Genomic DNA, 17363 nt, shown 5'->3' with positions numbered 1-17363 from the left:
TTCCCTCTCAACCTCAGACCCTCTGAAGGCCCAGTTTCTATTGTTGTGATGAGAAGTTTAACCGAAGCCTTGCCGGAAAATAGGTACTAGTTTCCATTAAACACTATTTCTTTTTTTTTTTTTTTTATCTGTGGTTTGGCACTTCTATTGAAGTAGTATACTTTACTTTATTTCACCCCTAGACTAAGTCGCTTACTTCACAAACACAAATTCACCGAAGCAGAGAATTTTGCTATTCAGTTTGGACTAGATGTTGAGGTAAGTTGTCCATTCTGGATAAATACATTTGGAGATTAATTAGTATAACTGATCTTACTCATAAGGTTCTTGGCCTATAGTCCAACAGAAAGTATTAAAAATATTACAAATATAGTAGAAAGTTACCTTACAAAGCAACTCGCTATACTTGAAAGCTGATTCAAAATTAGACTACTACATGGTGAGCTATGTTTTTATTTACAATAACTAACAAGCCTTGCAATGAGAAGTGGTGCAGAAGTACAACTTCTGATCAAAATAAGCGCTGCTGGATCAGGAGAAGGCATCTTTGTCCCTTTAATTAGCAGGAAACAGTGCTGCTAAAAAAAAAAAAAGAGAATTCACTTGCATTTATTAACACGTAGTCTGTCTTCATTAACTGATTTATTCAAGTAATGCAATTTGAATATTCCCTCTGCTTTTTTTTTTGTTTTGTTGGGGTTTTTTTTGTAAATAAAAAAAACAGGCTTAGCTGGTGAGATAAAATGATACCACAATTGTTAGGGGCTAATTGGTAATCCATTTCTGTATTTAAATCATTCAGTGTACATGGACACACTTTATCTCAAAAACATTGTGAACAAAAGTGTAGAGTCGTCAGTTCAAGACTGTCTACTTAAAACTTAATTGCATCAAACTGAAAACTGTGTTTGGTTTTTTTTAAATAGCTTGTATACAAAGTGAAAGCAAACACTATTTTAGAGAAGCTAGCTTCAGCTTCTGTTGGGAGTTATGGTCACGAAGTCTGGTTGGATCTTGTGAATGAAGCCAAAGAAAATTTGCAAAAAATTCAGGTAAGTTTTTATTTCTACTCTCTTTCTCTAATAAAGTAATTCAAATTATAAAGGACCTTGGAATTCATTTCAGTTGTTTCCTTATGCAAACAGGATAGCCAATTTGTTGTGGATTACTGCATAAATGCTCCATGGCCACTGTATGAAACCACTCAAGAAATGTTGAACCACGCTAAAGTCAGAGTAAGGTGTTTTATTTGTTTAAATTGCTTATACTCATCCATTCCTATTACATGGTTCTGTACAACTTGAGAGGGGGGATATCTTCAAATGAGTTACAGTCATTCAAAAAGTAAATGCATTATAAATTGTATGTTACCAAACATGAAGAAGAAGCAAGGCTTGTTCCAACCTCGTTCTGTCTATTGCTTAAGGACAAAAAAAGGCTTACAGTTTTATTTTCACACTAGAAATCAGGCTTTAGTTTTGAGTAGTAGTCTTTTTAAGTACCTTTTAAATATCAATTTTTAGAACTAAAAGCTCAAAATGTTGCCTTTTTTTTTCTTAATTATTTTAGTCTTTCCTGCCTTATCAAACAGAATCAGAGATACACATATTATCAATCTGATCCTGCATGCATATAGAAATCCAATCAGAGTCTAACATTTAAAATAAAGACTCTAGTTTATAGACATACTAAGTTTTTGCTCATGTCTTTATTAAATTCATAGTACTGCCTGGCATGTTCTGCATGTACTGAGTTGTCAGCCAAACCATTTCATGCATTTGTTTCAGATCTTGAAGAAAGATGATAGAACCATTGCTCCACCATCTGATGGGGCTCCGGTATCCATAACCGAGGTGAGGACAAACTTCTTGGCCCTGTAGTATCATATGATAAACAATTATGATTTAGAGTTTTAAAAACTGTACTACTGTTGAACTTTTTAAACAAGATTATATTTTATAGTATGAAAGAGGACCACAGTAATGACACGTTTCAGAAATAAGTGATTCCTTCAGTCATAGAAAGATTCATTTTCAGATGCTCCAGAAATTGAAGGAAGAAGCTTTCTTAAGTGCTTTTAAGTATTTAATTTTGTTTCTTATTTAGTCCTGTTGTATACTGGACAGGCCTCATCTGCCTTCAAGGAGACTCAGTGTAAAGTGCTTACACAATTGAAATTTTTCATTAATGCTTTATTAAACAAACTTACACATGTAATTAGCTGAAATTTTTGAAAGGTCTTTGTTTTCCTCCATTCTTCCTCTTTGTGGTGGTTATTCTGACCATGTAATATCACTGTTTGTTAAGCCAGATATTGACCTTAAATTTCTTGTCTGCATTTAGGTATTGAGAGCTCAGGCAAGGCTTACAACTTTTTATGGAGCTTTTGGACTAGAGAAATTCAGGTTTGTTTCTGTTTGTTCATTAAGATTTAAAGTAAATTTAATTGTAATGGTTAAGGATGTGCCATTGAAATTAAGATTTTTTTGTTTGGTTGGTTGGTTGGTTTTTTTTGTTAAATTTGAGTTCATTAAACTTTGAACCCTTCCTTCTCTTCCTGAAGTTTCCCATACTCTACTGTGGAGAAGGGAGAATGCAAAGAGGCTGAGTCATCCTTTATGTTGAAAACATATGTTATCTGTTGCACATGCGCTACTTTGTATAGATTTTTTGTTTGTTTAATGTCTATAGAAGGGGGGTGTGATTTTATGCACACACAATCTACCACTACTGTTGTCTCTTACACCATATAGTACTAGCCATAAAAGATTTCAGGTTCTCCTCCCCAACTTCTTTAATATTGACATATAACAATAATGGAATTTCTTTTCCTCCTCTCACTTCTAGTGGTATTGCTTGGACAGAATTCTTGAATAATGAAGACATTTTCAAGAATATCCTTTTTCAGCTAGAAGAAGGAAATTTATCTTGTGCACAGTACCTCTGGCTTAGGCACCAGGTGAGATGGCATAGACATCTCTTTGGTATTTGTGGAGGATGTTAAGTCTCTTAAATTTTCCAGCCTTATTGAACAGAATTAGACCAATATGGTTACGAAACAGCTTGTCATGGTTTAACCCCAGCCAGCAACTAAGCACCACGCAGCCGCTCGCTCACTTCCCCCCACCCAGTGGGATGGGGGAGAGAATCGGGGAAAAAAAACCCAAAACCTCATGGTTTGAGATAAGAACAGTTTAATAGGACAGAAAGGAAGAAAATAATTAATGATAATAATAACAATAATAAAAATAAAATAAAAGAATTGGAATATACAAAACAAGTGATGCATTTTGCTCACCGCTTGCTGACCAATGCCCAGTTAGTTCTTGAACAGCGATCCACTCCCCCCCAGCCAACTCCCCCCAGTTTATATACTGGGCATGACATCATATGGTATGGAACACCGCTTTGGCCAGCTGTCCTGGCTGTGTCACCTCCCAACTTCTTGTGCCCCTCCAGTCTTCTTGCTGGCTGGGCATGAGAAGCTGAAAAATCCTTGACTTAGTATAAACACTGCTTAGCAACAACTCAAGACATCAGTCTGTTATCAATGTTATTCTCATACTAAATCCAAAACATAATGCTATACCAGCTAACAGAAAGAAAATTAACTCAATCCCAGCCAAAAGCTCCTCAAAGAAGCAAAGGTCTATGCCAGAATCTCATCTATTATCACAATGATTACCTCTTCACCTAGCTCCTTAGGAGGCTGAACTTTTGATTTAGGAATAAACCGGTATTTCTGATGTCAGAATGCATATTTCTAGGTCTGAAGGATGACAATTCTTTGATTTATTCTGTGGTGGTTATCATATTCCATTCACTTTCTTGCAAGCACAGCTCTCAGAATTTTTAATTGGACATTTGCTGGCTAGCTTAAAATCCTTTAAAAATGATCATATAGACTCCTTACTCCGAATGACACATTCATAGTAATGGCTATGGGCTATTATATTCATTAGTGCAGGAATTTCAGGTCCATGTCTGTTGTTTTCTTTCTTAATAAGACAGAACTACAGAGCAAGTCCTAAAGTAATAGGACATGATCCTGCCACCGTAATTTGCAAAGAAATTGCTTCAGTTAGGTCTTGTTTAAGAAGACCAACCTCTGTTTTTTCTGAACAGGGCTATATATTTTTTTTTTTTAAATTCCTGTCCATGATTACTGAGATTTTCTCTTTGTATTTGTGAGATCTGTTGCTTCTTCCTATTAGTGAAACAGCTTTACAAAGTATCAGATAAACATATACTCCATATATCTGTAATTGTTCTGTTTTAATATTTTAGCCAGATTTTGAAAGCAGCTTTGATGAGAAAATGCTGGAGAACTTGCTTAATGCCATCCATTTTGCTGTTCCTTTGAAGGAACTATGTTTGTGGCTTAGAAATGTTGTGATCCCTTTCATAAGAAGAGTTGTGCCAAAGGGACAGGTAAGACTAATGTTCTCAGGTTAAAATAATTTTATAGTCAGACCTACAGGCTTTTATTTTTTAATGTCAGAACCTTGTTCCTCTGTCTTTTAAAGCAGCTCCTTTCCCTGCAGTTTATATTTTAAATAATTTCTTATAAAACAAATTTCTAATGGCAAATTTTGCTTTGATAGATATCATAACTCTACTTATAACTGTATTTTTTTCAGAAAATATTAGCAAAATGGCTGGAACAATGTTCTCGAAACCTTGAATTAACTGATAAGGTAAGTCACACTGCAGAAACGCTGCATGTCTTGTATTTCTATATGTATAATACAGTTTGTTAATATCAATTGTTTTGGACAGGCAAATTGGCCAGAAAATGGACTCCAAATGGCAGAGATTTTTTTTACAAGTAAAAATCAAGGTGAAATGGGACTGACAACTTTTGGCCAGTGGACTCCTTTGGTAAGAAATGTAGCAAATATAAGGATTTGCTACTAAGAGACTTCAGAATATATGCTCTGTGCTAGACTTGGAATGGATAATAACTAGGTCACTTTTGGTTTTGGTGAAGATTGACTTAATTCCATGAAAGGAAGGAACTGAATTCCAATCTTGTGTTTAAAGAGTTAAAAAAAAAAAAAAAAGTCAGTGAAATATTAATAGCCTTTAACAGATGTATTAATAGTCTAAATATGAATAATATTCTTGAATATTCTGTAGTACACAAATCAACCTGAGCACTACAAAACACTTAAATTTCAGTAAAGATACTCCTTATGAACTTAAATTAGAAACATGTCTCATCTCTGTCAAAATTTTTGGAAATTAATTGCAATTTACCATGTGTTAAGGCCTGGAGAAAAGAGGTATTAAAAATCAGCTAGCTGTAAGGTTATGAATACTGGATTTGTGCGAACACAAATAAATTATGTATGTTATATATCCTAGCTATACTGGCATCTATAAAAGTGGTGGTAGTATGAAAGTGGAGAAAGATAAAGCTCAAAGCTAACCAGCTGTGCATTTAAAAAATTGGAAACATTGACATTTTGTGTTAGATCTGCTGTCTTAAACTTCTGAATCCCACATTCAAAGTGCATAATGGAAAGAAGAGAAATTTACTCTGTTAAGTCCCACTTTCAACATGTACTTGATTTTCTTTGTTGTATACCATATAAAGGTAACAGTTCAGCATATATATATTTATAAAAACTTCAAGTTGCAAGGCATCAAAAATTGTTTGTGAAGTTTCTTGGAAAATCACATGAAAAATAGGGTTCTGACTTCAAATAACATGTTGGCTGTAGGTACCTTGTTCCTAGCTGTTTGTCTTACCTGTCCTTAAGACTTTTGGTGAATGAAATGCTCACCCCTCTTCCCTGTGCAGGCTCTACTAGTGCATCGCTGTCTTAATATTTAGAAAGAATCTTTTCCTAATATCTTACCAGAATCTTCTTTGCTGCATTATAAGTCAACTACTCTTGTTTTATACCAGAGGTGTGGAGAATGATTTGTTTTCTTCCTGTTTATGATGGCACTTAATGGTGTTGAAGATTATAGCAAGTCTTCTAATGTTTCACTTCTAAACACTGTTTCAGAGATGTGATGACTGTGAAGAGGTACATAGGTTAAAGAAGCTGGTAAATGATTTACAAGAACTGATAACGCTGTACAGAAAATACAGCTGCAGGCTGGCACTCTGTGATTTTGAAAAGGTAATTCTGCAGACACTTCAAAAAGTGCTTTTGAGTAGTAAATTCTTCTGAGAAGGAGAAAGATCTCGTAGCATGCAATTTAAAGTCAGACAATAGAGGAATCCTGATGGATTGGTTGGTTGAACTTGTGTTCATAAGCTGCTAAGACTATTTGATATGTTGTGTTTGTTATAAATTTTGTTTGAACCGTGGGTATAAATATATAATGTGACAAGAAACTATGAGAAGGTATGGCTTAAACTCCATGATTTCCCATTCATTATAGATCGTATATTGTGGAGCAACCATTAGCAACAGAAAAATTAGAAGTACAACTGAACAATAAGGGGCTTTGTAAAAGAAAGCTTTTATTTGAGCTAAAAAAGGATGCTAGTTCTTGAAATCATTCAATTGATTTCAATGGACACTGGACGTTGAATTATGTATTAGAGACGTAAAGGTTCGGTACTAACATGTGTGATGTTCTAACATGGCATTGTTCTACTTGCTGCCCAGGAAAATGCAACTACTATTGTGTTTCGCATGTTTGATAAAATTTTGGCACCAGAGCTTGTCCCGTCCATTTTGGAGAAGTTTATAAAACCCTACCTGTGTGAACATAATCTACAAAAGGATGAACTTCTTCTACAGTATATAAAGGTATTCATATTTTCTTTCTTTTGAAGAAAGCTATTTAAACATGAGTAAGCAGAATACAAATCTGATGACCATTTTTATTTACACTTGAATTTTAGGACAGGCTTTCAGATTAGCTTACTCCTGTCAATGAACTTATTGATAGGTACTATTTCAGTAATAAGGCATTAACAGATACAAGGGAAGATAGCTAAATCTGTGCCTTAATGTCCAAAAAACTTCTAATTTTTGTTTATATTGTAAAATATTCCTATCTTTTCTGAATTCAAATATCCTTATAATCTTTACCAAAATATACAGGATTTGCTAGAACGTTGTCGTACGCGGCCAGCTTCAGTATTTGAAACTGCATGGGAGGCAAAGGCAATAGCTGTCATTGGCTGTATCTCTGATACAGATGTAAGTATATTTTCTGAAATAGGCATCAAGTGGCTCTAACACATCAGTTCAGAATGAAACACATAAATTTTACATAAGCGTATGAATACATTTTTACAAGTGGTATGAGGAGGAACAAATCGTATGCTGTCCTTTTATTCTGTCTTAGTAATCTTCTCCCGTGTGATGTTCTTTGCTTGAGAATTTAATTGTAGTTTTGATGTTATCACGTGAAAAACTCACCAACTTTAATATGTATGAAACTCAAGCTCTACAGTGTCGTAAATTACTATAAGCATTTTCTAATCTAACATGACACGTTGTATAATGACAATGGATGCCCTTTATGCAAGTGGAGATTGGGCCAGGAAATAAAATGCTTGCCTAAATGAATCAATCACATGTGAACAATACTTCAAGAGATTACCTTGTAACTTATTTTGACACGTAAGCTCTTTATGTTCTTTTTATAGCTGAAATTTGATGCAGTTCTACAGATAATGCATGGTGCTATGGTACCATGGAGTGCAGCAGTGGAGCAGCTGGTAAAACAGCATTTGGAAATGAATCATGTCAAGTAAGGCAAAATCCACAGTCCACCTCAGTTTTGTGTGTACTTTAAATTAGAATTCTGCTTTGGGGGGGAGAAATACTGTGTATCTGATGTAGTATAATGATTAAATCGCATACCTATGGGTAGCAAATAAATTAATAATAGTCTAATTTGTCCATAGAGTAAAGTTACTGCAGGAAAGTTATAGACTGATGGAGATGAAGAAGCTTTTGCGAGCCTATGGGATAAGAGATACTAATCTTTTAAAGGACAAGCAGATGATAATGGTAAGTGATCAACATTACTCTTACTTCTATTAAACAAAAGTCCCTACGCTACCTGCATGTATTTTCATGGGGTATAAGAAGCCAGACTTTTCAAAAAATCCTAGCAACTGGTAGTTCTCACTTGTTATCAATATCTGTTTTTCTTGTCCTGTTGGGACATGTTTTTTGCCTGAAAGCCCACAGCTTCTAGGTAACTTGCTTGGTACAAGCTGTACAATTACAATGAAGAAGTAGCATGTATAAATTACTTGTTTTGTTATCCTATACATCAACAAACTAAAGTCCATATCTGTTTTCTTCTTACAGAGGCTAGTGAAATACATTCTTAAACAAGATACCCCTACTTCTTTGGAGGATGCTTTGAAAATTGTAGCAGCATATATGCTGCCCCCTGTGGAAGTCTACATTCTGAAGATGATAGACCTGATTGACAAAGAAAGGGTACTAAAATACTTCATGTCAGTTGATCTCAGAATTTAAAGACGCTGAGGCTTATTTTCAAAACGGGCAAGTTGTACTACTTGCTGAAATCTTATACATGGTTTACATATAACTTTTTTTTTTAATTATGGTTCTATTAATTGTACACATAACTGCCTATACTTAACATTGAAAATGAGACCCTTGTCAGAGTTTTAAACATCATTTGTGGCAAAAAAGGATGAAATTTATGACCCACAATATACAAGACAAGTTTGGAATTGAAGTCTTCACATATTTTCACATACTGTTTTTGCTAGAGTTGTTTTTGGGCAAGTTGCTTTCTTGCCAATAAAAAAAAAAAAAAGACTCTTTCTTCGGAGAAATGCTTTCTTCTAATGCAATGATATTCCACATGAGTACAGACCTGCCCCTTTAGTATTGAGAGCACCTGAATGTTTGTCTTGCGATACAGGGTGTTGAATGTTTATCTATTAGTATGAATTTTTCTTCCAAGTTAACTTCAAGTCTCAGTTTAGCAAAAAAACCCTGAAGTTATCTTTAAATTACATTGATATCCTAACTAGAAATATTTAACTTTGCTTGCTACATTATAGTTGGTGTGATTACCTTTATACCCTGTGGTTGTCCCCAGTTATGTTATTGGGATCTCTTTGACCTGAAGACAGGGAGGCATTTTGATTAAAGGAATCAAATTAACTCCCCTGCAAGATAGTGTTTCTCATGTTAACATTTGTTCTGCCTTATTAGCACATGGTATTCTTGATAATCATACTCTTATAAAACATTGCATAATTGCCAATGAACAAAACTGCATTTTAATTTGCCTATTAACCCGTAGTGAGTAAGCACATAGATTTTACTGAAAGCCTCATAGATTTAGTGAAAACTATTCAGGGAGTTTAAGGAAGTCATGTCATAATAAATATATTTTATAAAGAGACTTGAAATTCATCAGCAGAAGATTAATCTTACCCAATTGGCCATCATGCAACCATTGTATCAAAGCAAGGACATACACATAACTTAGCTTTTCCAAAAGCAAATGCCCCTTCCTTTTGATTATTTCTGGTTTGCTTTTTATTCATTTTTTTTCTCTCCAGGGAGAGGAATCTCTGACTTTGTTAAAATCTCTGACTCTTGCTGAAGCTGAGAAAGTTGCAGAGAGATTGACTGTGTGGGGAACACTGGTATTACAGAATAAAGCAGATAATTCTGAAGAGGTATCGAGTCATTTCACATCATAAAGTGTGTGCACAAATTATTCTAAATACTATTCTTACCCAGATGCTTAAAAAAATGTAGGGGATGCAAATGTAAAAACTGTGCCTTCCAGCAAAAATGGATGATGAACTGGTCCTGCTTAGAGCAAGAGGTTGGACTAAGTAACCTCTTGAATCCTCTTCCAACTTGAGTTTATTCTGATTCTGTATACCATACAATTACTTTGTGTAATTTAAAGGCATGTCCACACAGTGGCATGGCTATCTGAATTCAATTAATAATTTATAAATCCTACTGCATTATTGTACCTCTACTATTATGTATTTTCCAGTTCTTTCTTTAGTTGCTTGGAAAACATCTATTTAAAAACTGGAGGTGTGGCTTTGCTATGCACCACAGTGGGTTGAAGCTTCACAGTTGACAGTACACATTACTGTCTTGCAACCACAGAAGAGAATTTTTGTTAACGGTTGTTTTAGGGAGTTATTCTGGGCAATGGAAGGAAGAACAAAGGCAGAAGGTTGGGTATTTTCAAAACTTCTGTGAGAGCTAACAGGCCGTATGGAGTACATACATATTACAGCTATAAAATATTTACTATTTCTAGAAGGGATGCATGTTTACAATACCTTTCTGTTCCCTTGCTTTTCTACTGGTTGTATCTTAGACTTGATAACTGTTGCTTAAGAAGTTTGTAGAGCATTGCATAGTATTTTAATGGAGTGGAAGGCTGAGTGTCACTGTTTGTTACTGGCAATATTTTGACCAAACAAAACATTAATCTCTTCCTTTCCTGCAGCAAAAAACACAAATGTTTATGACTAAGACGCTTGTGGAAATCCTTAAATTCCTGTTCAGCTTTCAAAAAGGTAAGCTACAACTTAAAAATCTTAAATTTTGTCTGTAAATGGAGTCAGGAAGTAATTGTTTTTTTCCTCCAACAGACAATCCTCTGAAGAAAGATGAATGTGAAGCAAACCTAAAGATGTTTGAAACACTGGCTACCCTGCAGGTAGGTGTATTTATAGTTTCAAACCGCTTTTGATTTATTGTAGTTATTCCAGTTGTTCTTATAACATGGATGATGTTAAAAATTAATTGTATTTACAACTTATGTGCAAAGGTTGTTTTTATTATTGACTTCAAAGAGATTCTAAGGCTAATCTAGCAATTTAAATAGTGCCTGGGAAAGTTCCCAATTACTAGAACTCAGTTGTCCATTTAAACCAAAAAATTAGATGCTCTCCCAAAAGTCTTAAGTGCTAACACTTCAAAGATTTCATGATAGAGTACTGTAATATTTTATTAAGATCTTATTATGGTTTGTAAACTTAAATTATTTAATACAGCATTTGAGCATGCAGTATCCTTCAGGTTTTTTTATTTTGCTTACCTACTGCCTAGCAAAATTCTCTAATTTATTATGTAAATCAGTAATTGGTAGAAACTAGTAAAGTCAACTTCATACTCAAAGTATTCCTCTAAGAATGAGATAGGAAATAAAAACATTTTAACAACAAAAAAAAAAAAAAAACAAAAACCAACCACAACATTTTTAAAGGAAGTTACATGAATACAAATATATAATCTTCTTTTTTTGTTGCAGGAAGATTTTGATATCTTTCTTTCAGTCGAAGAATTTAGGAATCCTTCACTGATGTCTAGGCTTCTTGAGAATCACATAAAAGCTTATGAAACTGTCAGATCTTTGTCAAAGTCTGGAAAAGTGCAAACAATGAAGTGTAATTCAGAAGATGGTAAAACCAAGAACCATTCTACTGAATCAAGGTTGTATAGACTGGCTTTGCTCCTGCAAAGGTCAGAGCAAGAACTGGGAGAAAAACTGGCCTTGAGAGCACTAGATGCTGGAAAAGTTGAAGATGCTGTAAAAATATGCAGGTAAAACTGCAGAGGTTTTTAAGATTATAATTTTTAAGGGGCTTTTCTGTACTATTTTTGATACTTTGCAGAAGGAAGTAGATGTAGAGCAAAGGAAAGGGGTTTTTTGTTTTGTTTTAGTGTTTTTTTTCTAAAAATGAGTGTTAAGCAATGTACTTATATTGCTTGTATGCAATATTGAGTTGAGAATTAAGTTGTAGTCTCTGAAAATTGCCATTGTTTTTTGCCACAACATGATGACTAAGTAAAAAGACTCCCTACAGTTTTATAGTGAGAGATAGGTAAGGCACAATATTAAATAACCATTATGAGAGCTTTTCAGCTTACACAGGTAGAAGAAAACTATTGTATGCTGACTGTACATACCATGTCAAGGTTTCTAGCTGGTCTCTGCCTCATGCTTAGGTTGTCAGATAATTCAAACTTACTACCACCTCTTGCCAAAAGAGATGAGATGAAAATGTTAAATATATTTCTTACTATTAACGTGTTCTGTGTGCTTCAGTATATATCTCTAAGGTAAGCTCCATTGTATTTTTTCACTTTAGTCACTTCAGTTTTAGTTGCAGTGAGTCATATAGGTGAAATAAGTAAGAGAATTAAATAATTAGAACAGAATATGGCCTTAAGTAAAAGCCCTAAGGACTATTTTTTTTAACATCCTTTTTTTTTTTAATAGGGAGTTCTATGAAAATCACTGTAATGAAGAAACAGGGAAGCTGCTGTTTTCAGCATGTCAGAGGCTTTGTCATATGTTGGGAGCTGATGTTCCAATGATCACTCCTAATAATATGAATCTTCCAGCAGTGATCTATGAAATGGCTTGCCAAGCAGCTACAGTATGTAGTCCAGGTAATTGCTATTATCATGTATTTGTGTTCATGTTGGGAATCCAACTTTCCAGACAATATTTAATGAACATGAAAACAAAGTGAATTTCTATATATGCCTCTGTAAAAATAGGTGCTGTAAAAAGTTGTTTCCTTTTAATAGGACATATGAACCTTCCATTCATAGTATGCTAATGATCTTACTATTTTTACAGATTTACTGTTAGATTCTGTGGAACTATGTAAATATACTTTGGCTGCCAAGGAAATTTACAGACAGTGCCAAATAGAAAACTATGGATTTCCAATAAAGGTATTTTCTGCTAACTTAAATATATTTTTTTAACATATTTAATGTCTTGATTGACTGAATAGTGTTCACTGTACATACTTTTTTCCTCCCATTTCTCCAGCAATATTTAATCAGCTTGTTTAAAAAGCAAACAACCCCCCCAGCTCTACAAATAAAAATTTTCCTGAATATGTGTGTACTTCAGCATCAAGAGTAATGTGATTTGAGTACTAAAAGCAGTGCAGCTGTGGCACAAACACAAGTGGCATTCTCCACTTATGTTTCACTATAATAAATCCTGCTAATGTGACTGAAAATATTAGTGATTTTGTTGAATAGCTGCTAGCAGGACTGCTAGAGAGCTGACTTCAAAAAAGTTAGTTTTGTTTTTTTTTTTAAATAGGTAAAATATGGCAGGGAGGCTTTGATTTTTAAATGCATGTATTATGTGAAGGCATTTCCAACAGTTTTGTAAAACTTTTAAGATGGATCAAGTTCTTGAATAGTGTCTTTGTTTTTTGTTCAGGTCAAGCAGTGCTTTAGGCTACTTGAAATGAATGGGCTCTTACAGTTTGAGTGGAATAGATCAAAGTGGCTAGGCAAGCATATTTATGCACTGAATGTTATTTTTCTAAAAAAATACCTATTTGAAAAATGTTTGCTTATAATATTTGGCTAAGAACGTTTATGAAAGCCTCCATTAAATTAATTAAGAATGCATTTTGGCTGTACAACTAAGTAACTGCAACATTAAAGAGAAATGTGGCCACTCTAGGAAATGTGTTTAATGCTACTGGCATTTAATAAAAATAGTATAGTAGAATCCATTTTCAAATAGAAGATCCCGTTCTATTCCTGTATTTGAAAACTGGAATCTCTTGCAACACTTAGTTTGTTAGTAGACTTGTTAGCTGTTCTTTTTATTGTGTGTACTTTTGACAATGTTCTTATTTAGACAACATCTTTTGGAGGAGATAAAGATCCTTATGAAGAGTGGACTTATGATGACTTCTTTAATGAAGATGGGATAGTTCTTGATCCACAGATAGCTCTTCCAGTTGCATATGAAACTATTTCTTCTCTCCTGCCTGTTTGTGGTAAACTTGCTTTCCTGAACATTGAGTCAATATAAAATCTGTATTTCGTATTAATTTTTGTCTAGGAATATAAATAATTCAGTATGTGTATGGAAATTATTGCCTCAGAAATCTCAATTAGACAAACTCATGGAAGAAATATCCATTGGTGGGGGAGTATAGAATGTAAAGATGACTTTGTTTTTTGTTCTGGTTCAGGAAGAATCTGAATGACAAATACCTGAAAACATGGAGAATGCTCTGGAGAAGTGTTACTATAAACTTGCCCTGTTCTTATGATCTTCTCTAGACATCTTCTGGTAGTCACTAATGGAGACTGGATTTTATCAAGATGAATTTCAGTTTATTCTAAAAATATTGTCCTTGTATTATATACCATTGTAGATACACACAACTTTTTGAAAACTTCAAGTATTATAAACAGAACCTTACAATGTTGTAGGTGCTGAAAAAAGACACTTCCAGCTCTCTAAAAGAAGCACTGAATATTTTAGAATTATTTATTTTTAATACTTCTTGATGTAAATGCTTTCTTTCATAATGTGTCTTTGGTGTATTAAAAAGCATGTAATTGCAAATACTGTTGCACACTGCTAAATCTACCTATAAAGGATATGCTTATTTGATTGATTTGAATATTTATTACAGTCGCAGCTAAAGTGTTTATGCTGACTGTCTTATCAAGACAAAGGGATTTACACACAAAGTAGTTACTGAAAACTGTTGGTTTGTATTCCTTTGTGCATTTGAAAATGTATTTATTCCCTCCTGGAAAATAACTTCTGATTAGGCACAGTTAAAAACAGCAGTCCTGGCTGTTGGAGTTCATGTGTGTTTATTTTATGCACTGTCCCTTAAGTATAGTATTTTTAAGGTACTTCCAGGCTTCATAGTGTTGCTGAGATCTTGGTACACTGCTGATTTGTATTTGTCTGTTTTTCAGAGAACAAGCTGTATCCTTTGGACTCTACAAGCCTGGCAAACTGCGCATTTGTTAAAGGTATCATGATGGCAAATTCACCACGCTAAAATATAAACCAGACCACTAGAAAATGTGAGGTTTAAGTTAAACCTATGCAAGCATGCACAGTTTTTTAAATAGGTGCTTAGGTGTTCCACTTAAAGCCATATTCTAGGGGGATAGCTTGGTTCAGCACAGAAGACACCAGTCTGGATGATAATTACTACCATTCAGCCATGTGATTTTGAGCATGGTGTCAAAGCCTGTACTTCAGTACAGAAGTTCTACCACTGTGAGCTAGGATCCATTAGAGCCTTTCTAAGAAGGTGACCAACTTCTGGTTTCTGAACTAAAATGGGAGTCTCTATTAAATTAAAAGCCCTGAAAATTTAAGGTTTTAAAGGGAACTAAGGCTGATCTTGTGTCACAAATTTAATGAAGAAAAAGAGAAACTGCTCTGATACTAATTCGAAGAACGATATGCTTAATATAAAGATACTAATTATTTTCTGGGGTTGTTTGTTTTTGAAATATATCACAGGACAAAACCTTCTGCTGCCAGCTAGAACTCCCATCTGTGCAGTGCTACAGAACCTCATGGAGTGCAGTCAGTGTGAGTTAGTTTTGCGGCTAATAGTCTGTTCATTTGGATCCTGTCTTCAGCATGGTGTATCAAATAACATGGATTTGTCCCTGAGTGAAAAGGTATGGCAAGGATGATGCTGAATTTTGCCAAGAGTAAATCTTAGAAGTATGCCAACTATTAACAAGATTAGAGTAGTTACATAAGAATTTGATAGCTGTGGGAGAGGCTTTCACCATGACCTTTCAAAAATTAATACCACTTGATCAGATGTTGAGTCATTTTGTGAAAGGAGCTGATAGTTTCTTCCCTGTTCTTCATGGTCCTCTGTTTCTCTTTGCAAAGTATGTTCAGGACTAAACTTCTAGTCTCTGCAGGGAGGCCAGAAATAAAATGAATTTTAATAATGGTTTCTTATGTTCTTTCACATTGTTTTATCATTGGTTAGTATGGGAAATGTTGCAAGTAGAATATTCAAGAAACAGTCCTCAGTGAAAAAGCACTTGGAAACATAAATCCTTTTTCTACCTAGAAGAGATCTTTATAAGACCTTAATTAAAGCTGAAAATACAATTACTATAGTACCTTGTATTATGCTATAAATGACAAAGAGAAATTGAAGGCTTAGAATTTATTTTTAACTGTGTGCTGTCTTTTTTTTTTATGATAGCTACACGATGGCAATATGCTAGCTGAAACCAAAAGCTTTCTCATTGCTATGAAACAGAAGTGTACTTCAGTAATTATGACCACTATCCTGACCTTACTACACAAGGTAAGGATGCTCTGAAAAGGGTAAGAGTGAGCCCCTTCTGCTCTATCAAGAAAGATGCTACCCTCCTTATTGCAGAAGCCCATTCTGAAATTGTCATGTAGCCAAATGCCACAAACCCCACCCATTCTGGAAAAATCACACACCTTGGAAAACCGTAGAGAAGGTGAAGGGAAGTACTGACAATATTGCAGTGGTGGGAACGGATTGGGTTCCACAGCCTCATGTCTCAATACCAGAACGGGGCATTGGCTGGATGGTCTGACAGCATTGGCCTCTGCAATCCCAGCTGCCTTGCTTCTTACCACAGCTGGAGCACATGTTTCTGAATAGCTTTTGAACTGACACCACATCGCTGGCAGCCACACATTGTAGCCCTGACGTATTTGAGCCTCTTGCAGACTATGGCTCTTCGATCATATACTAGTTGCTCTGCCTGAAAGGTTAGGTACAGTGGGAGCTTAATCTTTGTAGGATCCTTTAAGGACTCCTAAATTATAACAATGGCCTTTGTGATCTGTAGGTATTCTCTATCTCATTTTCAGTCCTGGTTTCATTTTAGATTTGTAGACTACTTCTAGTTGAGGAGAGTTTTTAAAAAAATTATCTGTAAAACCTGCAATATACCGTCTTCTAAGGCAGTTTAGACTAAGGGAAGTTACTTTTAGCTTCAGTATATTTAGATTTTAAGTTCTAAAACCTGAAATGCATTTTTAGTCTTTTTTTTTCCCCGTCTAACTTGAAGGTGCAATACACCTCTAAATTACAGAGTACTTTTCATGTGTTATACTTTATGCGCAGAGACCTATTAAAAGAAATTCCTAAAGTTTATACCTTGTTCTTTTTTTTTCTTTTTTTTTTTTTTTATCCCTAAAACACAGGTATTCAACTGTCGGCTCATAGATCAGAACCTGGCATTGGGATATTGCACAATTTTGCCCAAGGAAGATATGTTCAATAAGCTGTGGGATGTCATAAACAATACATGGCAAAATTACAGAAAAGTTTTGGTAAATTCACAAGGCAATGTATTTCTTCAGAAAATATGAATGTTAAAGAGTTTCTTTAAAAAAAACGTCAGCAATATCATACGGAAGTGCAATAGTTTGCCATTATTAAGGGTATAACTGTTTCAACAAGTTCCTCATTTAGGGCACCACTGAGAGAAGCTACCTCTCTTTACCACAGTGTAAGATTGTACACAGGCAGTTGCTGTGAATAGTTAGCATGATCTAAATCTAAGTATTAGGTTATCTCATCATGACTTATTCCAAAG

At 34.6% G+C, this 17363-nt stretch overlaps 1 protein-coding gene across 1 annotated transcript in view; it reads left to right on the top strand.

Annotated features, from left to right (window-relative positions):
* The window catches only part of KNTC1 (kinetochore associated 1), a 41755-nt gene that overhangs the window by 8150 nt on the left and 16242 nt on the right, over window positions 1-17363 (top strand). The window contains exons 15-41 of the mRNA XM_010582155.1: window positions 18-83; window positions 183-258; window positions 927-1052; window positions 1146-1235; window positions 1788-1853; window positions 2344-2405; window positions 2848-2959; window positions 4288-4431; window positions 4641-4697; window positions 4780-4881; window positions 6018-6134; window positions 6630-6773; window positions 7071-7169; window positions 7622-7725; window positions 7883-7988; window positions 8295-8429; window positions 9533-9652; window positions 10453-10522; window positions 10598-10665; window positions 11260-11552; window positions 12232-12404; window positions 12598-12695; window positions 13630-13771; window positions 14715-14771; window positions 15274-15437; window positions 15986-16090; window positions 16969-17097. Of these exons, the coding sequence (XP_010580457.1) occupies window positions 18-83; window positions 183-258; window positions 927-1052; window positions 1146-1235; window positions 1788-1853; window positions 2344-2405; window positions 2848-2959; window positions 4288-4431; window positions 4641-4697; window positions 4780-4881; window positions 6018-6134; window positions 6630-6773; window positions 7071-7169; window positions 7622-7725; window positions 7883-7988; window positions 8295-8429; window positions 9533-9652; window positions 10453-10522; window positions 10598-10665; window positions 11260-11552; window positions 12232-12404; window positions 12598-12695; window positions 13630-13771; window positions 14715-14771; window positions 15274-15437; window positions 15986-16090; window positions 16969-17097 (3025 nt within the window). The remainder of the gene's footprint in view (window positions 1-17; window positions 84-182; window positions 259-926; window positions 1053-1145; window positions 1236-1787; window positions 1854-2343; window positions 2406-2847; window positions 2960-4287; window positions 4432-4640; window positions 4698-4779; window positions 4882-6017; window positions 6135-6629; window positions 6774-7070; window positions 7170-7621; window positions 7726-7882; window positions 7989-8294; window positions 8430-9532; window positions 9653-10452; window positions 10523-10597; window positions 10666-11259; window positions 11553-12231; window positions 12405-12597; window positions 12696-13629; window positions 13772-14714; window positions 14772-15273; window positions 15438-15985; window positions 16091-16968; window positions 17098-17363) is intronic.

This window comes from Haliaeetus leucocephalus, unplaced genomic scaffold (genome assembly GCF_000737465.1).
Source record: "Haliaeetus leucocephalus isolate CR32 unplaced genomic scaffold, Haliaeetus_leucocephalus-4.0 Scaffold840, whole genome shotgun sequence".
NCBI classification, from domain to species: Eukaryota; Metazoa; Chordata; class Aves; order Accipitriformes; family Accipitridae; genus Haliaeetus; species Haliaeetus leucocephalus.
The sequence above is the reverse complement of the archived record's forward strand: the minus strand, read 5'-3'. Positions and strand labels throughout refer to the sequence as shown.